Genomic DNA, 22,245 nt, shown 5'->3' on the forward strand with positions numbered 1-22,245 from the left:
CCGACGAGCTGCCTGCCCCGTCATCGCGTAGACGAGCGAGACGGCTCCATGGACAGAAGTGAAATGAACATAAGGGACCGGCCGTGTGGGTAGCTTTTCGGCTGGCGAGCAGATAGTGAGCGGTGGTCACTCTGTGCAGCCCAGGGCGTTTTGTATATGGAATGCAGAAAACGTATGGCAAACAGCAAGCTGGAGATGAGATAGCGCCCGACCAGCACCAGGGTGATGTGGTAACAAACAAAAGAGAAAAAAACACGAATCTTGCTCGTCACTTTTCGCCAGTGTCCATGCTGGTTTCAACGATGAGAACCACGTCATGATAGACTGTGACGTTGGCCAAGTAACAGATCCAAACCACATCAAACCTGTCTTCAACATGGAGATACCTCAGACGAGCAGGACAAGAGACCAACGTAGACAGCACGCAGACGACCGAATGAAAGCCCGCAAAATAATCAACTCTTACGTCCCTCGATTCACGTTAGCAGCTACCTCCTGTGACCAGACGCAGCGTGCCAACCGATCCATCCAGCCGGAAAAGACTGGGCGGCTTCCTCTCCCCACAGACACATCGAGTCCCCGAGCGAGCAGAAGCGAGTGGGCGTGCGAGCTGAAAAGGTCCGAGCGGGCGTGGCCAACTTGCTTTCTTGCTTCGTTCTTTCTCCGTCCCTGCGTCGTCGAGTGTCTAGTTGCTGCGCCCCGCACGCGGCGGGGGCGGCTCCTGAGTGGTCCACGAATAAACTTACTCCGTCTTCTTGCGGTACTGGCAGCCGTCCGTGAGGCGAGCCTTACCGCCCGTGGGCTGGCACAGCATCACCGAGCACGAGCCGCACAGCACGACGGTCTGGGCGTGCGAGAACACCGTCGTGATGTTGAAGCAGCCCGGGCACTTGACGTCCATGAAGTACGAGTTGGGGGCCTGTACGAGGCGGCGCAGCTTGTGCTTGGAGGCCTCCTCGGCGGCGGACGGGTGCAGAAGGTCACGAGGCTGTCGGAACGATACACACACCTGGGCGTTAGCACTGCTGCTCTGTCTGGGTTTTCAACCCATTTGGGTCAATGGTGGAGTGGGCCGGCTACAGGCCGTTGCAATTCACGGAGCTGGAGAGAGCGCTGCACTGTTGGGACTATTTCCTTTTGGTCCTGTTGCCGCTGCTGCTGGTCGATCCTGTATTTTATTTTTTGTTCTTTCTTTTCGTCGCGCCGCTGCGTGCTGCTTTGGAGGAATTGCGGCGCGGCTCAATTTTTGTGCATCCCCCATGCAATTTGTGCTCTCTCCGCTTTCGCTGCCCGCTCTCCATGCATCGACCTGTGGCCGCCGCTCGTGGACGCAGAAGCTTACCATGATTGCGCTGTTCTGGGTCACGAAGAAAGGAAGAAGGCGAGTGGTTTTGCCTTGGCTCGGGCGCGCTGCTGCGGCTCGGACGACGCCATAGGCGCGATATGAATGGTGGAGAGGTCGGCGGTCCGGACCCGCGGTTACGGTCCGCGCCAGCGGTCCAAATGGTGTGCGCCACGCAATTTGCGATTTCGGTGCTCCCAATTCGGGCGCATACAAACGCCAAGTGTCGACAATTGGGTCGACCCAAATGCAGAAATAGTCGTCGCAAATCGCCCATCAGGGCTATAATGGTCCATTCTACACATCCACCTAGGGCGCCATGAGGCTCGGCGCGCGCGCGCTGGACGAGCAGCCCGCCGGGGCGAGCTACTACGACGTGCAGGACGTGGAGAAGCCGCGCGCAGATGCGGCGGCACGCCGACGGCTGCGCGCGCCCAGCGCGGACGGCTCCACGACGTCCAGCGACGACGAGGACGACGCCAGCGAGGACGACGTGGACTCGACGCTGCGCGCGGGCGTCCAGGCGGCGACGGCGACGCTGGGCACGCTGCACCTGACGGCCAGGTCGCGCCAGGAGCTGGTGAAGCAGGTGGAGCGCTCGTGCGAGCGCAAGGCCGTGCAGGCTGTGACCAGCAGCGGCGCGTACCGGGCGCTGTGCGAGACGCTGCAGCGCGCGCGGCAGGACGCGGACGCGCAGCTGCGCCGGGTGAACGCGGACGCGGCGGGCCGCGGCGAGCAGATGGACGTGCTGCGCGAGCAGCAGCAGCTGGAGAGAGAGGCGTCGGCCAAGCTGCAGCAGGTGGGTGGGGGCACGTTGGGTGCCGCTGGAGAGGAGACGCTGACGCTTAGTTGAGAGCAGATCCGATCCAAGGAGAGGTCGGCCATCGACAGCGTGGAGAAGGAGCTGCGCGCCTTCCAGCAGGCTCGGAAGGAGCAGCAGCGGCGCGAGGAGGAGGCGAGAGAGCGGGAGGAAGCTGCGGTCCGTCGGGAGGAAGAGGCTCGCGAGAAGGTGTGGACCAGCTTTGTATATTTTGTAGTATGGCTGCAAGGTGACGCTCACTCTTCGGTCGGGAACAGGAGCTGCAAGAGGCAAAGGAGAAGGAGGAGGCCCAGGAGGCGCAGCGGAAGGCGGCGCAGGAGGTGGAGGAAGCGCAGGCCAAGGCGAAGGCTCAAGCTGCTGAGCGCGCTGCGGCGCAGAAGAAGCAGGCGGCTGAGCGGGAGAAGGAGGAAGCTGCCAAGAAGGCTGCTGAGAGGCAGGCTGCCGCGCAGGCGAAGAAGTACGTTGAGGACGGACACGCCCGCATTAAGCGGCTGGAAGAGCTTCAACACCACACTGCCGAGATTCTGGACAGTCCCGACCCGGCCGTGAAAAAGATTCGCATGAATATCAGGCGCGAGGTGAGTACCCTGTGATTCTGTCATTTCGGCGAGTAGCTGGGTTGTCTTACTGACCTGTTGCTACATTCAGGCCGGTGCATGCAATCAAATCGCTGCTGCTCCTTCAGCGATCAAAAACGTTGTAAACAAGATTCAGCAGCTCCTTCAGGTAAGCACATCGAGGGTTGTATCGTGCGAAGAGTTGCTGTTGTGCTAATGTCTTGCATTACTTTGTGTGCAGATGGCCAAGACCTCAGGCGAGGCGTACTTCAAATTCGCTCTCGACATGGTTGCCTCAAATCTGTCCAAGCAGGTGGAGGGCCGTGCAGACTACAAGTACGTCAGGGTTTGGTGTGTGTTTCCTCCTCTTACACAAACTCTTATCTAACCAATACCGGCTTGGTAACTGTAGATCGTGCTACCCCATTGCGCACGTGATCAAGATGTGTTGTGTGCAAACACCGGAGCTAACAGATGTCATGCTTGGCTACTTCCACAAGACTTGTGTCTTCACTATCCCGGACAACCCAGAGAAGCACGCGTCTCAGACCATCGCAGAGTATAAGATATCGGTGGGTTTCCAGAAAGCCGTGGGCGAAAGCTCGGATCCCGATGGCCTCGAACACGTCACGGAGTACACGAGACGCATGACCATGATTTCTGCCGTGCTAGCTGCAGTGCGGCAAACCACCCCTTGGGATGGCAGTCCGTCACCTCCAGGGCTAGCGCTTGGTGATTGCTGGACGTGGCTGGCTCGGCTGGTGAATGAACCGCCCCACCTCATGACCGGCGCTCTGACCCTGACCATCCTGGAAGTGGCAGGCTTCGAGCTACTACTCAACTACAAGAAGCAGTTCCACAAGTTGCTCGTGCTCATCGCTCGCGACGTGTGCCCGCGGCTGAGCAAAAACGCCAAGACAGGTGCTGCCAACGCAGCAGGCCAACTGGAGATGTTCGTCAACCAGTACCATGCCAACCGATGCACGCTGAACGAGCCCGATGGCCGCAAACTCGAGGAGACGAAGCTCTCGGAGGCCGACGAAGAGAGAACGGATCGGGATGACTTCGGAGGAGGCGGTGGCGGTGGCTACCATGGGGGCCGTGGGGGTGGCCGAGGAGGTGGCAGAGGTGGGGGCCGAGGCGGAGGCCGAGGTGGTGGGCGAAGACGTTAATCAAATACAAGAGTTTGAACACAAGGATAACAGAGTGTCAATCCATTGTTTGCATTTTGCACTCACTTACTTCACGCTGATCGTTGGTTGAGCTGTTTTTCTGTCTTGCCGCAGGAAAGGCATTTACGTCTGGTTTGGGTGTCTTACTTCTGGCCGAGCGTCGGCATCACAGCGCTGTAACGGGTCTTCTCGTTGTAGTCCCACAGCGACGTCACTGTCTTGATCTGCGTGTAGAAGTTGATGCCAGCCTTGCCATAGAAGTTCAGGTCGCCACGGATCGATGCACGCGAACCGGTGAACGAGAACATCGGGAGAGGAACCGGAATCGGCACGTTGATGCCGACCTGGCCCACGTCAATCTCGTGCTGGAACTTGCGGGCGGCGGCACCAGAGGACGTGAAAATCGAGGTGCCGTTGCCGTACGGGTTGCGGTTGATGAGCTCGATCGCTTCTTCCAGGGTGTCCACAGACGTGCACACTAGCACGGGGGCGAAGATCTCTTCCACGTAGGCGGGGTTGTCGACGCCAACATTGTTCAGGATAGTCGGGCCCACAAAGTTACCGTTCGGGTACTTGGGAACCTTAACGTTGCGTCCGTCCAGCAGAAGCTCGGCGCCATTGTCGACGCCTTCTTGGATGAGGCGCTCCGCACGCTCCTTCGCCGCGACTGTGATGAGCGGGCCCACATCCGTGCCGGGCTCCAGGCCGCCGTTCACCTTCATCTCCTTGGCCTTCTGCACGATGTCGTGCACCCACTCCTTGGATTTGCCGACGAACACCACCACCGAAAGCGCCATGCAACGCTGCCCGGCCGCTCCGAAAGCCGCGCCAGCGAGAGCACCGACAGCCTGCTCCTTGTCGCAGTCAGGCATGATGACGGCATGGTTCTTGGCGCCAAGGTTGGCCTGCACGCGCTTGCCGTTCGCACTGCCGCGCGAGTGGATGTACTCGCCGGCCTGGTTGCCGCCGACGAACGAGATGGCCTTGATCTCAGGGGCATCGCAGATGAAGTTGACAGTGTCCTGTTGCACCACACACGAGCGTTAGCCACTGTTGAAATTGAAACGCTTCAACTTCAACCACGCTTTGTGTAGCTTACGTGAGCGCCGTGGATAATGTTGAGCACACCGTCCGGGAGGCCAGCCTCCTGGGCGAGGCGGGCCAGAATCTACGACAAGTATTAAGCGGGACGGCCAACAGGTGAGTCACCACGTATGCAATATAGCTCTCAAGCTGGCAAGCTTCTGTGCTCACCATCGAGGCACCGGGGTCCTTCTCCGAGGGCTTGAGCACGTACGTGTTGCCCGTGACCGTGCCGGTGGGGAACATCCAGAGCGGGATCATGGCCGGGAAGTTGAAGGGGCAGATGCCGGCGCACACGCCGAGCGGTTGCTTGTACGAGTACGTGTCGAGCGACGTGGCGAGGTTCTCGGCCGTCTCGCCCATCATGAGCGTGGCGGCGCCGCACGTGTGCTCGACCACCTCGAGCCCGCGGAAGACGTCGCCGCGTGCGTCGGCCAGCGTCTTGCCCTGCTCGTTGGTGATGGACAGCGCCAGCTCCTCCGTGTGCTCGCGGATCAGGTGCTGCAGCTTGAGCATGACGCGCTGGCGGTGCTGCACGCCCACCTCCTTCCACGTTTTGTAGGCACGGGCCGCGGCCTCCGTGGCTTGCCGCATCTGCAGTCACGTCGGCGCCGTCAGCCAATTAGTCACAAGCAGCAGCAACAGAGACGGCAGAGCAGAGACGGCCTACCTCGTCCTGCGTGGCCTCCGGCACCTGGCAGATCACCTCGTTCGTCGCCTGCACAGCAGCAGCAGCGTAACATGATCAACAAGGTCAGGAGAACTCGTCGACGCGGCTTGCAGCAGATCCGCGCGCCCATCCCCCGGCCACGTCGACGGCGCCGGGGGAGGCGTGTGCAGGTTCGTACCGGGTTGCGCAGGTCGATCCACTTGTCCGTCTTGGACTGCACGAACTTGCCGTCGATGAAGAGCGGCACGCGCTCCTGCAGAGGCGCGGAAGGGCGCGGATCAGTGGCGAGTGAGGCAGCAGCGGAGGGGGGAGGCAGACGGACGCACCACGGAGGCCGTGGAGAAGGCGCGCGCGGGGCGGCCGGAGACGACGGAGCGGGACACGCGGTGCAGCATGGCGGGGGCGGCAGGAAGGAAGAGCTCCACTCGGCGGCGCAAAAGCGGAAATGGTCTGCGGAGCTGGTGCAGCGGTCATCAGCGCCGCGTGCGTCGGCATCAGGCGTTTTGATTGGATGCAGCTAATACTGTCAAACGCAACTTCAACGTGCACAGATTTTGATTCAACGTGCACAGATTTGGGCTTTTAGTCCGTTTTGCGACCGAGTGTTGACGTTACGGCGTGCATGGACTGCCGCAGCGGCTCGCAAGCAGCGCGCCGGTGCTGGCAGGGTTCCTGTGGTAAGACATCGTGCGAGGTGAAGACAGCGAGAGGGGAGCTCCGACAGAAAGGTTGGAGTGGAAAGCCAGCTGGGCTCTGCTCCGCGTTTAACAACCGCGTCCTCTGCTGCAAGTGAAGATACCTGCGTCAATTGAAGGGAGCAGCCGAAAAGACAATGTCGACGCTAACATTGCGCGCTAGCGTCCAGACTGTCTAGTTGACTGTCTAAACGATAGTGTCTAGATCTAGACAGTCTGAGAGTTCCGCGCAATTTCTTTTGCCCTAGACCTCGTTAGAGTTGCAGGTTTGATATCAGATTATCGGTTAAGAACATCTCATCAATTGTACCAGTACCACCGGTACAGCACGTTGAAGCGTGTTCTTAACCGATAATTCTGGTACCAAAACCTGCAAGTTTAACTCAACTTTTACACGGCACTTTTACGCGTACATCGCCGTTTCATGAGTATCGAGGCGCGCCACACATCATAGTACAATACATGGCGAGCGTGAAGCGGCTGCTGACACTCGGGCGGCGGCGGCCGGCGCCGCTGCGCCGCAGCTTCTCCAGCGCCGCATCGTCCAGCTCCAGCTTCAGCTCGCCGGCCGCGCCCAAGTCGGACCGCGACCGGCAGTTCCTGGCCGCGCTGCAGGTGTTCCACCGCCTGGAGGGCCACTTCACCGTGCCCTTCGAGTTCGTGGTGCCCACGCCCGCCGCCGCCAACGCCGCGTCTCCTTCTCCGTGGCCGCGCGAGACGTGGGGCATGGACCTGGGCAACCGCCTGCGGCTGTTCACGCGCGGCCGCTGCAGCCCGTTCAAGTGCGCGCTGCTGCGCACCATCGGCTTCCCGTACGACGACTGGAAGAGCTACGTGTGGGAGGTGCAGATCATCCCGTCGCTGCGCGTGTTCCAGGAGCTGGAGGGCCACCTCTTCGTGCGCCAGCACTTCCAGGTGCCCGTGGGCGACGAGCGCTGGCCGCGCGCGGCCTGGGGCATCAAGCTCGGCTCGCAGTGCCAGCTGCTGCGCCGCGACGTGGAGGACGGCCTCTCGGAGCAGCGCAAGCGGCAGCTGGACGACATGGGCTTCGTCTGGAGCGACGCCCAGTGGAAGTGGCGCATGCAGTTCCTCACGGCCATGGAGACCTACCACCGCCTCTACGGCCACTGCACCGTGCACCACACCTTCAAGGTGCCCGCCGACGACCCGCAGTGGCCCGAGGTGAGCTGGGGCTACCGGCTCGGCCACGCCGTGGCCAAGGTCAAGGCCAACCTGGAGGAGCAGACGCTGACCCCGCGCGAGATGGCCGACCTGCGCAACATCAACTTCTTCGAGAACGGGCTGTCCTTCGAGGTCTGGAGCCAGGCGCTCATGCCGGCGCTCGAGCTGTACCCGGCGCTGTTCGACGGCGACGTCTTCATCCCGGAGGACTTTGAGGTGCCGAGCGAGGCGCCGTGGCCCGAGCGCGCGTGGGGCCTCAAGCTCGGATACATCGTGGAGACCATCAACTCTAGGCGCATCTTCCGCGAGGAAATGCAGCCGGACAAGCAGAGGCTCAAAGAGCTAGGGTACGCCTGGGAGTCGCTCTTCGGCAAGTGGGCGAAGGAGCTGCTGCCGGCGCTCCGACTGTACAAGGCCAAGTACGACCACTGCGACGTGCCGTCCTGGTGGGTGGTTCCTACGAACGACACGGCATGGCCCAAAGCACTGCGCGGATATCAGTTGGGAAAGCAGGTGGTCCGCATCAGACGCAATGGCCGCGCTAGCACCGACGCGGCTGATGTGCTACCGGAGCTGGAGACGCTCGGCTTCAAGTTCAACGCGTTCGAGAGCTATTTCGTGGATCGCGTGCTACCGGCGTTAGAGGTGTATGCGGAGATCTACGGCGACACCCATGTGCCCCAAGGCTTCATCGTGCCATCTGAGAGTAGATGGCCACAGCCGTCGTGGGGGACGAAGCTTGGTCACACCGTGCGCAACATTCGCAATCGCCACCAACACGCGCAACAGGTCGAGATATACCGCGATCGTCTCGAAAAAATCGGTTTCGTGTGGAGTATCTACAAGTCCTCGGCTGCTACTAGGCGCGACATTGTTGACCCCAGCGTCAAGGTATTCAAGGAAATCAACGGCGATGACGCAGAGGTGCCGCGGAATTTCGTTGTACCGGCGGACAACCCGCGCTATCCTGAGGTGGCGAAAAACTTTGAGCTGGGCGCATGGCTTTTCCAGTTCAACCGGCGAACAACCGGATTGCTCCCATTCCAGACTCAAGAAGGCAAGAAGAAGAAGGTGGTATCAGCAGTCGAAAAGCACCGCCTCCCTCACTCTCGTGCAGGCGGGAAGCTTACACCGCATGCCGAACAGTACTGGAAGGATGTGCTGTTGGCCGCATTCCAAGCCTACGCACAGCTGCACGGCACGTGCGAAGATATGGACGGCAGTTTTATCGTGCCAAACGAAGAGCCTTATCCTCAGTCTGCCTGGGGTCTCAATCTTGGCCTTCGCCTGCGGCACTTGCGCCACGGTAATCGCTACGCCAAAGAAATTGCCAAGTACAAGGACGAACTCCTCGAGCTTGGCGTACTGCTTGACGGCAACGACCTACCGTCGGAGCTGAACGATCAAACGTATTTGGGCAAAGAGGATGATTTCGATGATGACGATGATGACAGTGATTTTCATGATGACGACTACGATGAAGACGAAGACTTCGATGAGGAGGAGGATGAAGACGATGCTGACAGTGATGAGGGCAACCAGCGCAACTAAGTTCGCCTCAATTAGTGTTCAATATGAGTGCGCGTGCCTCAAAGGCTGTTTGATCAAGACGAGCGCGTACGTACGGGAGCGAGAAGTCTGTCTTTTGTGTCGATGTAGACATCGCCGCGTGATAGTAGGCACTTTGACTCAATTTGACAGATACTGCGAAATGGTCGTCCGTGTTGGATCCCGTTGCTTTTGGCAGCGCTAGAGCCGTGTAGGATTTTGAGAGAAACGAATATATTTTGTTCAAGCGCTACAAGACACGACGTGCGCTAACTATGCTACACTCTCCCTTTTCCGAACGAGGTCAAGTGGAGTTACAACCAGCAAGTGGCCACTTGACACCGACGGGCTCTCACCACGACACAATTCTAACTAACTTACATATCCATTGGCCGCCGGCTCGATGCTTGTACAAGTTGTGGCATGTACTGTGCTCGCTGCGTGGACAAGATGTCTTCAATCCGGTCCACCGTTTGCTCAATTGAGCTGATGCGTGTTGTGTGTTGTGTTAATGTGGCCAACAGGGTGTCGTGCTGCTGTGCCAGAAGCTGCTGCGTTGATGTGATCCGATTGAAGATCTCAATGCACGACGAATCGAGACTCTGATACTCGGTAGGAAGTGACTGCTGTGAGGCTGTCCCGCTTTTCGGATCGGACGAAACCAGATCGGTGATTCTGAGCTTCGAGGTGGACAAGTTGGAAGACTTGCTCGAAGCAGAGGACGAGCTGGAATGGGAGGACGACGTCGGCAGCGGAGGTTTCGGCCCTGATCGACGCAAGCTGCCGTGCTGACTGCTGCGCAGGCTGCTACTCGAAGACACACTGGAAGCGTTTGATCGCGGCTGCGTGACCCGGAAATCTCCGTCGTCGACTTCTTCAGGCACGCTTTGCAACGATGCAGCGCGAATTTCCGGTAACGGCGGCATCGATTCTCGGCGACTCGCCGACGAATTGCGCTTTTGCTTCACGGACGGCGGAATGGGCGAGGGGCCCTTACCTTGCAGGAGTTTTTCAGCAGCTGAGGACACGTAGGACAGCACTTCCATGGCGCGCAGGGGAAGCTTCGTCTTTGGGATCGGATCCATGACGAATACTGAGCCGATAACAATGCCCGTGTCGGGATCGCAGATTGGCGTTGTCGCGTAGAATCGAATGTTGGCTGAGCCCTTGACGAGAGGGTTTTCAATAAACCGCGGGTCCTTGGACGCGTCCATGATGATCGTCGGCAGCGGCGTCTGCAGAAGCTGCGAGCAAAATGAAATCTCACGCGGCAGCTCGTTCTGTGCGATACCGTATCGAGCCTTGTACCATTGCCGGGTCTGGTCCATGAACGCCACCGCAGCCACGCTGCACTCCATAACTTGACGAACCAGTTCGCACAAGGCGTCATACTCCTTTTCCGGCTCAGTGTCCAGCACCTTAAACCGTGCTAGGATCTCGTGTCGACGGCCTTCGTAGATCTCAAACTGCTCGTCTTCCGGAAGAAACTCGATGACATCGGTGGCTGGAATTATGGGAACTGCACGACGACTGCCACGCTGACTCGGCGGGATCGGTCCCCCACTTCCAGCAAGACTACTATTGTCGCTCCTATCACTGCTTACGTCGCTCCAGTTATCGCAGCTCGAGAAATCTGAGAACCGACTGCAAACCGACGTGCTGGTGCTCGTGGTTTGCACACTGTCGCGAAAAGTCTTCTTCACATCGGGTTTACTCTCGATCTGGACAATATCTTGGACTTCCACCTCGACTTTGCTGGACTGGGAGTTTTCGATCACGGGGGTGCTGGCGTTGATGATTTCGCTCTCTGCGAGCAGCATCGCCTTGTCGATGCAGTCGAAGCAAAGACGCACTGTGACCTCCAACGTCGGCGTGACGCTCACCTTTCGCCGCCTGTAGCAGTTGGAGCAGACGATCTCGCCGCAGGAGCGACAATGGCGCTTGAGAGAGAAGGGGCGAAACTTGCGCGCGCAGTAGAAGCAGTTGGGGCGCTCCTCCATCTTGACCCAGTTCTCCTTGCCCAGCAGTCGCACGGATGACAAGGTAGACTTGTCCGTCATGATCGTGTGCAGGCGCTCCTCCTCATTGACGTGGTTCGCTGAAAGGCCTCGCGGACGACGCGTGCGATGGGCCATTGCCAATGTGTGTGTCTCTAAGTAGTCAAGTGAGGTGATCGATGCCAAGCTGTACGCAACACCGCTGCTGCTGCGTGGAATCGAGTGCGCGGAGCCCCCGACAAAAATACTCGACCGAGGTCAAGAGTAGAAGTGAACGGGCAGGCAACCGACGAGACGGTCGCGAAAGAGAGCGAGCGTTTTATCAAGTGACCGCATGACGATGACCAGCTCCTTGGAGTATCCGGAGCAAACACACGGCCCACCCCCGGAGCTTCCGGTTGCAGGTTTTTGTCAGTTGGGGGCTCCGGCTGGCCGCGTTCCTGGCCCGTGGTGTCGTCAAAGTAGCCCTTCATCCACGCACGCACCTTCTGGGCGTCAAGGGCATGTCAGGCGGCAGCCTCGTACCGGTCCAGTTCTGCATGGCTACAGACTAGTCAGAATTTAGGCTTGACATTTGTATTGGTCGAACTAGTCAGAGTCTGTGACGTGTGGCGGCACCAAACAGGCGGTGGATGCGACTCCGGCTGCAACGTAGGAGCAGGCGCTGAATGCTCGCCGAGCCTTCGTGGGGGCCTAAGTTGCCATACATGGCAGCATCTCAGCGAAGTCATCTGCTGCAAAAGAACAACGCAGCGTGAAGTCTGCGGTGTTTTGAGCCTTCGCTCGCTTGGCCTGAGCACGTCCACAACTTCCATGTCAAGTTACGTTGCATTGATCAATCTTTTCTTATGCAAGTCCGAGCGCTCGTCACGAGGCAAAGACGCGCACTTCATGCAGCGGCAACGCGACGAAAGTGCTGTGCTGACGCGGTTGCGGTGCTCGCAACGTGTCGACGATCGTCGAGGCGGATCTTTGCTTTGCTTGAAGTGCCACCCACGCATTGGCAGCGGTGAGGGGAATGGACTGCATCGCCTGCTTGCGATCGCCAAGTTTTCGGTGGCAATGTCCCAACATCATCCTTCGTAAACGCGGTAGCTCGCTGCGCGCCGGCGGCGGTGGTGGATATCCTCGACTTTATTTCGTGGCCGCAGCATGAGGATCGGGGGCCGTCAACCGGTGGCAGAGTCTCCTCGAAACAGCGGCAGGCTCTGCCCGATGAGCAGCGTAAGAGACCATCTGCTCGCGCCACCCACATGCTCGGAGTATTCCCGCAGCACAGCTCCGTTCCGCAGACGGATGGCGGGTGCTCCGCGGCTCGCGCTGTTGGCGACGATAATTTGGTGATCGACTGGCACTCCCGTGCGGGCTTCAAGCTGCTGTTTCAAATGCAGCACCGAATCGTCTGACCGAAGCCGCAACTCCAGGCGTGGTGGGGCTTTTGCCGCGTGGTACCCGCTCACCTCGTCTGTCCCGGGCAGATGCAGGCATTTAACGCTGACGATGACGAATCGTTCAACGTCGTCACCGTCGTCGTGAACTCTGGTCGCCCCCCTCCGCTCGCCGCCGTCGAGGTCCTCGTCCGACAGCGTCTCGAGATCTGCTGGGGCGATTGCTGAGGCGTTGGTGTCGGAGCTCCTGCTACCGACCAGCACTGGCTTTTGATGAGCCAGCAGCAGCAGCTTCTGGTCAACGAGCTGCTGTTCAAGCACCTGGATGCGCTGTCGCTGCCGATCCGCAATCACGTCAGCCCGAGTTTTGATCGACTTTTCGAGTGGCAGCGCGCTTTGGTTCGTCCTAGTAGGCACTGGTTTGCGCTTCGCATCCTTTTGCGCGTGAGATTGAGGTGTCTTCGCCGTGCGCTCCTTTTGTTTCGAGCGGAGTGTTACGTGAGGCCGTGGCTTTGACTTGGGGCTATCAGACTGTTGGTTGTGCCCACTCCGGCTCTGTCGATCTCGACGTTCTTGGTCCTCCTCCTGCTCCTGTTGCATTCGTCGGTGCAGCAGTACGAGATACTGGATAATGGGTCCTGCCAAATCGACCGTGGGTTTTGCGACCGAGCTCATCTGTCGCTTCGACGGCATTGAAATTGAATGCCACCGACCGAACCGCTCGATCGCCTGCAAGAATGCCAGGCCATCGACCTGTTTGGTACTTTTGACATGCAATTCTTCATCCTCTGGTTTCACTTGAAAGCGCCTCACGAGGTGAGCCAACTCAGGCTTTGAGCTTGTAAACGGCAGCGTCCGAATCATCCGCTCAAAGCTTTTTGCGTCTACCACCAGTGATGTCCTTTTACCGGTGACGTGTGGACGTTGCATCGCGCGAAGCCGTTGTTCGAGATAGAGGTTCACGTCACGAGCAACGCCGCGCCACTTCGGTTTGGTACTCCGCTCGGGGCCGTCTTTATCGTCATCGCTATCGGCCCAAGCCTTGCGAGGTCGCACCCTGCCAGAATCTGTTCCGCGCTGCACAATGCTTGCATCCCGGAGACAGTCCAGCAATTTCTTTATGACTCCTTCGCTTGCCGGGTCGTCGGATGTAGCGGTCGAATGAATTTTGGTGGTGGATGATGCGCCGTCGGTGCTTCCGTCCACGATGGTCTTCAGAATTGTGTTGTGCAGCGGGTTTCTACGCAGCATCAGTGAGTGAAGCACCCTTGCGCCGTCGTTCTGAGTTTCGAACGCATGCCACTCGATGGGTATTTCAGTGAGGTCGTTTTCAGCGGCGTTGAGGATTTCCAGAGACGCCAAATGTACCAGCTCCGTCGGTAATGACTGCAAGCAATTGTCATGGACATCGAGAACTCGCAGCCGAGTGCAACTTGTGATGCCCACCGGGAGCATTCGTAGTTGATTACATTGCAGTTCGCAGACCCGCAAAGCTGGAAGTGCTCCGAAAAAATCGTTAGGGAGCTCGCGCAAGCCATTATTCTGGAGATGGAGAAATTGGCAGTTTGCTAGTATCAGCGGTGACCAATCCACTACACTTCGCAGACGATTGCCACGCAGGTCAATGGTTGTCACACTGCTATTCAGGTTTTGTGGGGGTCCTTTGCCCTCTGCATGGACGACAACAAGACAAGGAGCCACCCGAAGTTGATTCTGCCCGAGTGAGATCGACAATAATCCCTCAGGAAGCGGATATGAAGCCACCGACTCGCCCGAGAGCTTGTTCTGGGATAACGACAGCTCTTCCAGCCTGATCAACTCAGCTACCCTGCTTGGTAAGCTTACGAGGTGGTTTTGATGAAGAATCAACCGACGCAACGTTCCAAACAATACGTGAATTTCTTCTGGCAATGTTGTGAGAGAATTGGCGTGCAAGTCCAGAGTCACAAGGCGACTTCGGCCCTTCCATTGCTGAACCACCTCCCCACGAATTGCTCGGATTGAATTCCGAGAGACGTCGAGTGTGTTCAGGTTAGGAATGGCAACGAGCGCACTGGGCAGAGAGGTCAGCTTGTTTCCACCCAGGCGAAGGTCTGTGAGGACTTCCAGGTTTCTCCACATTTCGTCAGCTTGGGCGAAACTTGCATCCCGCAGTACGTTATCTGACAGATCCAATCTCCTGAGCGTTTGCATAGCGCCCAACGTCGATGAAATGGTCGCAAGTCGATTATCACGAAGGTTAAGTACTTGCAACTCCTTCAACAAGCCCACAAAATCCGGGATTGCTGTGAGCACTTGCCCCGACAGCGTCAATTCACGTAGCAGTACCAGTGCACCACCTAGTCTTGGATTGATACTCTCGTCACACCGCAGCCAGCGATTTAGTCCTGCTGGGGCCTGCAATATCCGGAGATGCTGTAATTCTGATTCTAGGAGCACAGTTGCGGACCGTATCCGTGCCTGCGCACCAGGGATTTTCGCAAGTAGTTCTCGTTTACGATCGACTAGCTCCAGCAGGTGACACCTCGCAGTGTAGTTTTCCAGCAGTTGCTGGATTGCTTCCCCGCGGTCAGCATCCTTTACAGCCAAGAGGTCAAACCCCCACATCCGCTGCACGAAGCGTACGAACTCGGCATCTTCGGTGACGTTTGCATCACTGACGGTGACATGAAACTGGAGCAGGTCCTGGAGCGTGATCGCGTCGGACCCCACGACTTCAAGCCAGGCCTCAGCAGCTTGTATTTCTTCAGTGGAACAGTGACTTCGCTGCAGCTTGATGGCAGCGTGAATGTGGTGGATTTTTGTGTGGTCTGGAGGAGGTCTATATCCCTCTCCTCTTCGAGTATCCGCGAGCTGCTCGAACACATACCTTACCACTGTTGCCCGCTCTAGAGGAATGCAACGAAGCAATGCCGTAAAATCCTCAGTGACGATGACAGCTTCAGGGCTTCTCGGGTCGCTGCAGTGTTGCAACAATAACGCGTAGTCAGCATGTTCAATCGGTGGTAAATCGTCTGCGTCCGACTTCGAGGCAGGAAGACATCGCCTAGTTTCATTCAAGAACCACAGAAGCTTCTCCACAGACACGGTGCGTTCTCGACACAACTGCCGCTCAAAGTCGCGCATGCGGATTCCGTAGAGCTTCAAGCGAAGGCGGAGGTTCCTCACCAAGACGAACAAATCTCGACAGTATCCTCGAAAGCGCGCCGTGCCCAGCACCTCTTGCAAGCACTGCAACTTGGGTCGGAGTTCACACGCTTCTGCTGGCGGTAATCTCGTTGAGCTCGATCCGTCGAACCTCTCTGCTGCGAGTGCATTGTGCTTTCGCTCATGCGTTTGAATTTCACGCTCGAGGTTCTCGGTGTCATCGTCGAGTTTTGCAGAGACCTCAGCGAGAGCGAGCCACCTTTCCAATGATCCAAGTTCCGTCTGAGGAGCAGCATCCGTGATCGACGATCGCCGTCCGTGGGTGCTACAAAGCGAGCGAAGCGCTGTCACGCTGGACGTGACGACTGAATTCCGTCCACGATCGCTGGAGTCGCTGGCTTTGGCCGATTGAGGGCGTCGGGAGTAGAGCAAAAGGTCCGGCAGGCTGCGGAGCGAGCTGAGCGCCGAGATTTCGGCTGGAGACCGTGTTAACGGAACTGCGTCGGCCCTCACCATTGTCCTCAGTCAATATTTGCAGTCGAGGCGGTGACGGCGAGGACGGTAAATTTATCGGAGACCATGCTCAGACGGACTCGTCGTTTCAAGATCGTCTGCACTCGTCATGGGGATGGCAAGTTCGCGTGTGCTGGCCTCGGGTCACGGCAGCTCCGCGTCGAAGCCACTTTCGTGGCAAGGATTGCAATGCGGCATACTCTACTCGAAGCAGGATTTGATGTTGTGGCCGCAGCTGGAGTCTCTGGCTCAGTGGTTCACAGCACAAGATACTCGACGACTGCATCTTCGACTTCACAGCAGAGCGGGGGCTACCGGTTTGCTCACGTTGGAAGAGTTCCTTCAGTGGCTCGACGTTGGCAGCAAAAGACCCGCCGATGGCATCCTCAGAGGCACGAAAGATTCACGCCCGGAAGTCTCCGATATCATGACGCCTCCCGTGCGTGGAAACCAGCACCAACATCACTTCGAAGACGCGGAACTCGCGGCTAAAGACCCGCCGCCGATCTTGGAGAAGCACCTGGAGCACGTGTTCCTTACGTTTGCCGACGGACGCGGTAATCGACTGTATGCTCTCGAGTTCCTGGCTGCGATGGTCGTGACGTCCCGCGCGATCTGGGACTTCCATGAGAAGATGACGCTGTTGCTGGAGCTATTCCATGACCCCGCAACTTCCAGCAGCAAGGCGATGGCATACGCAAGTGCACAGCGTCTTAAGGAGACGGATGTCGCGCGTATGCTTTTGTGTGTTATGAACGGCGTGGGGCGAGCGACACAGGGCGTGGCTCGAGTCTGGCAAACTCACGAGCTTCGCGTGTCTTCCTTTGCTCGACAGAGCGCTTTCCACTGCATGCAGAGCATCGTGAGCTCACGTTTGGAGACACCAGCGTCTGCATTAGGCCCTTCAACCACCAAGAGCGTATCGAGTGAGGAATTGCGGGTGTACGTGGCTGCTACGCCGGCATTGCACCAGTTCTTGGCTCTCTTCTCAGGCGAGGAGCTCCGCAACCCGCTGACGTTTGAGCCTACTGCTTCTCATTTTTCGCGCCAAACGGAGCTGTACGAGACGCTGCTACGTCGATACGTGACGTTCGAGGGCCGCCAGGAACGCCGCCGTGACAGCGCTGCTCTGTTGATCCAGTCCACTTGGAGACGGCGATGCTCACTGCATGACGCCCGACGCCGCGCCCAAGACCGAGTCATACAACGGCACAAATCCGCAGCACAGCTTCAAGACTTCTTCAAGCACCGACGCGTTGCGCGAGAACTCGAAGCTCGAGCCGAGATTGAGCGAGCTGCGCTTAACGGCGGTGTATTTGCTGCTGGCTCCGGTCCTAGCATTGGGGTGACGACAGCGGATATTCGCCATGACAAGAAGAGAGCTGCCAACACTGGAGCTCCCGTTCGACTCGTCGGAGCTTTCGTGAATCTCAATGCAAAGCTCACAACGCTGGCTGCGTCGTCCACATTCGTGTTGGGCGTGCAGGACGATGGTCACTCAATATTCGCTTGGGGACGGTGTCTTCCCCGCCTATATGCTGATCAAGACGACAGCAACGCTGGAAGCGCAAACGTGGTCTGCCTCACTCAAGCAACTCCACGTCGACTGCAGGCTCGACTACCGGCGCGCGTGGTCGAAGTGGCTTGCGGCTTAAGACATGCTCTTGCGCTAACTGAGGATGGTATGGTATTCTCCTGGGGCTTTAACGATCACGGACAACTAGGTCACGGATCAGCAGAGACTCTGGCTGCGCGCACTTCCGGGCGAGTACGCTATGCTTCCTACTATGACGAGCGCACAGGTGAAAACGAGGACTATCTGGCAGAACCAACGAGACTTCTTTACTTTGAAGGCTGTGCCGCTCAGCAGGCAGAGCCGATTCCCGTAGCGCACGTGTGCTGCGGAGACTACTATTGCATGGCACTGAGTCGAGCTGGAGACGTATTCACGTGGGGTGAAGCATCCGAAGGTCAACTAGGCCACGGCGAGACGCACGAATTCTATCAGGTAGCGCTCGCAGACCGACACATGGTCAGCTCCGCTTACACGTACTTGGCGCAGCCCGAACCAGTGCTAGCACTGAGCGACGTGCGGATCACCCAAATATCATGCCGAGGGAACCATTCTGTTGCTTTGAGCACCAACGGAACTGGTTCTCGGCTCTACGAATGGGGTAACTGGGGCAGAAGACGTGGTGTCGACAGCGAGCACGCTTTCGTGCCTGAAGAAACGATCGGCGCTACGGCTCTGCGTCTCCGCCAAGTCGCTGTTGGGGACCAACACATGCTGGCTGAAGGCGCCAGTGTCTGGATGAGATTGACAACACGCACGAACGGGCCAGTCCAGGCTCTCGAACACGGAGAGGAAGAGACTGGTTTCTTCGTGGAGCCATTGGCAGGAGCATCAAGCTCTTTCGACGCTATTGAGAGTGATTTTGTGGGAGCTGACGCGGCCAGCGCAACCTCCTGGGTCTGCTGTCTTGTCGATCTTGACGTTGATGACGTTGACGAAGATGAAGACGATAAAAAAGAGGAAGATATCGATGAATCTCCTTCTCGCCCTAGCACTGGAATCAGCACCAAGGAGACTGACATGGGCGCGCTCTGGCAGAAACGAGCAGAGCGATTCGCCTTGAGTCTGGATCGACTGGCTGACTTTGATCCTCGTTCGTTGCGCTTGCTTGCCAGCGCATCCGGTAGTACTAACAATGCTGCAACCACGTATGCACAGGGTGTTGATCAATGGTTACGGGGTCGAGTGGCGAACAGGTTGGTAATCATGCCGCGTGGCAAGCCTGCCGGGTTCTACGTGCACTTTCGACTTCCCTTGAATTCCAGGGTCATTAGTCCAGCACCCAGACCTGGAACGAGCAGCGGTGACACTCGAAGCGACGAAGCTGGCAATGATGACGAGGTCAGTGAAAGCCCACCAGCTTCTGGGGTGGTTCTGGAGCTGGCAGTGTGTGGGTCAAATACGGCAACACATGCCGTTGGACGTCGTGGATTCACCACGCATGTATTTCATCCGGCCATGGAAGCGGCTGCCAAACGTCTTAAGCAACAACAGCTTCGCTCACGAGCGGTGACGAAGAAGAAGCCCACGGTCGCACCGACGGAAATGAATAGCCTTTTCGTACTGGAGATCGACCAAAGCGTGCTAGCACCATTGGCTTCAGCTGTCACGGAGAACGATCCAACCTCACCCGAAAAAGTTGGGCCTATTGGAACCGAAAGCGAGGCAGAGCTGGAAGCTGAAACCATAATCAGTGAGATCGGACATCGCGTCCTGGAACTCCAGGAGGCTGGTGCCATAGCTGTGCTCGTTGTGCTCGACCTGTTTGACGCCGACGCATTTGCGCTGCAATTTGCAGAGGATTCGGGTGTGTTTGTTCCGGTGTTCATGGTCACAAAGCAGACCCAAGCCGTTGTGATAGGCTCTTATGGAGATGAAGGACCCGTGTCGGAACCTGATGAAGGGGATTCCACTCGCCGTACGTTGTGGACTGTTCAGGAGCTTCTGGGTCACGTTCTTACTTACCCCCGCACTCTAATACCGCTACAAAGTGGTGCTAGTCCTCCACGTCGTCCCTCCATGCAGTCTATGGTACCTTCACTTTCGTTGCAGCCACCTCCGCCGCTTATGGCTCGATTCTTCTATCGCGCAGACACAGCCTCAGCTCGGGCTCGTGGGGCATTCGCGAATGGAGCTGCTGCCGTGATGTTTGTGGAGAATAACAGCTCGTCGGAAACCGCCCAGGCAGCACTTCGCCGATCACTTGCGGCCCTACCTTCTCGTATCAATAGGAAGCATCAACTTGTGGGGTTGATCCCGTACGAACATGGCCAACGACTACGAACTGCGTGCCGCTTGTCCAGCCTCGAGGAACCGCCAAAAGCGTTGCCTAAGTCGCTCATTAAACAGTGGTCACTGTCTGGGGCTACATCAACGTCCAGCGCTTCCGAGAACTGTGAACTTGTAGCCGAGGTACAGTTTGAGTTGCGCGCCGGAGGCACGACGTACGCTTGGGGGGATGCTGAGAATGGACGACTGGGCTTAGGAGAAGTCCCGGGGGCTGACGTTTCTACAAATGCGCAGGAAGCAGAACCCCCGCTTCACCAAGACGGATATGAAGCGCTGACCGATGCCACATACAGCTTTGTTGCGCAGCCGACGCGCATTCCAATGCTTGCAGGGGTGGAGTCAAAGCATCTCGCGTGCGGAAGTGCACACTCACTAGTTGTAACCAAACGGGGCAAGGTGTTCTCGTGGGGACGAGGTGCTCGAGGACAGCTGGGTCATCCAGTCAACTCTGCCAACACTTCGATCACCACTGCGTCTCCAACAGATGAGTGGACTCCTCGACTGGTTCGTGGTCTTCGTTACGAAAGCGTCGTGCAGGCAGTCGCTACAGACCAAAGCTCGCTCTTTCTATCGGAGATTGTGCCGTCTGCCGTGTACGAGCAGCGCCGCCGCCAAGTCGCACAGATACAAGCCCTCGCCCAACAGACCAAGCGCGACACATGCCCTGCAACAGAGGAGTAATGTGTATCGAGTAGCTCAGCAAACGGAGTAACAGAGTAAAGTTGATCCAAACTGAGGCTTTAGTTTTGCATCAACTCGCGCAACCTCAGTACCAAATCTAGGCAGCGTGTAGCTTGTTCTTCGACGGGATTCGCAGAGGCGTCCAATCCTATACCGACCTGCCCTAACGTTGAGCGCGATGCTCGCCGTTCCAGCAATTGCGTGAGGCGGTCCTCGGCAGCACTCCCGCTCCGTCTGAGGCTCGCTTTTTTCTCGAGCCGCGGCGGACTCGTCGAGCCCAGCCTTGTGGATGAATGTGCTTCCCCTTCCGGCTCCTGCGGCAAAACGTAGAGCTTAACCTCTCGCAGCTCCCACGCCTCCCACATTGGGGAAGGCTGGGACAGATACACGCACAAGCTGTCGAACACGTGCGGGTTCCAGCTCACGGGCAGCTGATCGAGCTTGACAACCTGCCAGGTCTGCGCGTCGTCCTCGCAGTGCACATGCTGCATGAGTGGGTAGGCCGTGGCCAGCTCCGTGCTCGAGCCGTCAGTGTTGACCTGCACGATCCGCAGCCAGGCCACGTAGAAGTTGCGGAACACGAGGCAGCAGTGCAGCGGCGGCTTGCGCGGCGTCAGCAGAGTCAGCTTGAACCCGACGCTGCCTGTGCCGCTGGCGGTCGGGTTCACGGGCTTGGACGGGGACGCAGCGGGGGGATGCACGGGCAGCCGGGAGATCTGGATCGGCAGCTCCGTCATGGTCGGTCGCTGGATCCCAACCAACCGAGCACAGTACCGTCCTGCACGCGAAGGGGCGCGACCTTTCATGAGCCAATCAGAGCTCACTATTTGGGGAACGTTCTACATTTGGTACGTGTACCACTGCAAGTGGTACCATTCTGACGTGGCGGGCAAGGTAAAGTGTCCTCTTCGGCAAGGTGAAGCGTCCTCTTGGTGTTGCTGCCGATTTGATGCTTACCACAGCGCTATGAGGTCGCAGACTCTGCGCAACGTGAAGCCGGGAGCAAAGAGAGTGAGAGAGTCGGATGGCGGTTTCCGCCGTATTCACTCCACTGCCGGGCCGGGTTGAGTTGACTTGTTCGGTTCGCAATAAAAAGTGGAGGGGCCACCCGCGGGCCGCTCTTCGTCTCAAACGCCCCATTATCATGTTCGACGGTTAAGGAGGCCAACTTCTAGTAATTGCCACGAAATTCTCAGACGCATGCTTATTCCGCTGAGGAAACGCGAAGTTGGGGCCGTTGCAAGTACCGCGTGACAGGCGGGAAACTGCAGCGCCTGAGAAGGAACCGGGAGGTACATGCTGGCAATTTTCGTGTCGTTCTGCTCGATCCTCACTGCATGACGGTAGCCAGCGTGAATGGCCTTATACCTCCTCGACAGGCTACGACAAGGTTTTGTCCAAGAATACGTGCGTGTAGGCGCCAGGGTGATCGTCCGCATTCAACTCGACACCGGGCTGCATTTATCTCCTTTTGCTGCCTACATTTAGCTAGTACCAATTCGCCGAGCACTGAGCTTTGATGTATTGGACCGATAAGACATCAACGGCATCCAGCACTGCCCAGAACTCGGTCGTTCTCGCGAAAATA

General features: G+C 57.9%; 7 protein-coding genes across 8 annotated transcripts; 3 read left to right on the top strand and 4 right to left on the bottom strand.

The window, feature by feature from the left end:
* Positions 1-742: 742 nt before the first annotated feature.
* IUM83_16106 (40S ribosomal protein S27-like) lies at positions 743-1,345 on the bottom strand (the record flags this gene model as incomplete). Its single annotated transcript, XM_067940967.1, has 2 exons — positions 743-988; positions 1,343-1,345. The coding sequence occupies 2 exons, from the start codon at positions 1,343-1,345 to the stop codon at positions 743-745; spliced, it is 249 nt and encodes an 82-aa protein (XP_067785478.1).
* Positions 1,346-1,661: 316 nt separating this feature from the next.
* Positions 1,662-3,891, top strand: IUM83_16107 (Nucleoporin GLE1; the record flags this gene model as incomplete). The annotated part of the gene is made up of 6 exons (XM_067940968.1): positions 1,662-2,141; positions 2,202-2,351; positions 2,420-2,740; positions 2,811-2,888; positions 2,961-3,055; positions 3,132-3,891. The coding sequence occupies 6 exons, from the start codon at positions 1,662-1,664 to the stop codon at positions 3,889-3,891; spliced, it is 1,884 nt and encodes a 627-aa protein (XP_067785470.1).
* A 123-nt stretch (positions 3,892-4,014) lies between these two features.
* IUM83_16108 (methylmalonate-semialdehyde dehydrogenase (acylating)) lies at positions 4,015-6,039 on the bottom strand (the record flags this gene model as incomplete). 2 transcript variants are annotated; one of them, XM_067940969.1, is made up of 7 exons in its annotated part: positions 4,015-4,020; positions 4,236-4,913; positions 4,991-5,059; positions 5,146-5,568; positions 5,645-5,692; positions 5,823-5,897; positions 5,971-6,039. In XM_067940969.1, the coding sequence occupies 7 exons, from the start codon at positions 6,037-6,039 to the stop codon at positions 4,015-4,017; spliced, it is 1,368 nt and encodes a 455-aa protein (XP_067785475.1). The 2 variants fall into 2 exon arrangements, with proteins under 2 accessions (XP_067785475.1, XP_067785474.1); XM_067940970.1 differs by lacking the exon at positions 4,015-4,020 and having other exon boundaries at positions 4,035-4,913.
* A 762-nt stretch (positions 6,040-6,801) lies between these two features.
* Positions 6,802-9,072, top strand: IUM83_16109 (Cytoplasmic dynein 1 heavy chain 1; the record flags this gene model as incomplete). The annotated part of the gene is made up of 1 exon (XM_067940971.1): positions 6,802-9,072. One exon carries the CDS (start codon positions 6,802-6,804, stop codon positions 9,070-9,072), a length of 2,271 nt encoding a protein of 756 aa, XP_067785473.1.
* A 374-nt stretch (positions 9,073-9,446) lies between these two features.
* IUM83_16110 (1-phosphatidylinositol 3-phosphate 5-kinase FAB1) lies at positions 9,447-11,204 on the bottom strand (the record flags this gene model as incomplete). Its single annotated transcript, XM_067940972.1, has 1 exon — positions 9,447-11,204. The coding sequence occupies one exon, from the start codon at positions 11,202-11,204 to the stop codon at positions 9,447-9,449; it is 1,758 nt and encodes a 585-aa protein (XP_067785421.1).
* A 5,337-nt stretch (positions 11,205-16,541) lies between these two features.
* Positions 16,542-17,463, top strand: IUM83_16111 (putative regulator of chromosome condensation (RCC1); the record flags this gene model as incomplete). The annotated part of the gene is made up of 2 exons (XM_067940973.1): positions 16,542-17,173; positions 17,256-17,463. 2 exons carry the CDS (start codon positions 16,542-16,544, stop codon positions 17,461-17,463), a joined length of 840 nt encoding a protein of 279 aa, XP_067785420.1.
* A 3,357-nt stretch (positions 17,464-20,820) lies between these two features.
* IUM83_16112 (Nicolin 1) lies at positions 20,821-21,394 on the bottom strand (the record flags this gene model as incomplete). Its single annotated transcript, XM_067940974.1, has 2 exons — positions 20,821-20,971; positions 21,063-21,394. The coding sequence occupies 2 exons, from the start codon at positions 21,392-21,394 to the stop codon at positions 20,821-20,823; spliced, it is 483 nt and encodes a 160-aa protein (XP_067785423.1).
* Between the last annotated feature and the right edge of the window lie 851 nt (positions 21,395-22,245).

Source organism: Phytophthora cinnamomi (assembly GCF_018691715.1).
Source record: "Phytophthora cinnamomi strain GKB4 chromosome Unknown Contig80, whole genome shotgun sequence".
Lineage (NCBI taxonomy): Eukaryota > Oomycota > Peronosporomycetes > Peronosporales > Peronosporaceae > Phytophthora > Phytophthora cinnamomi.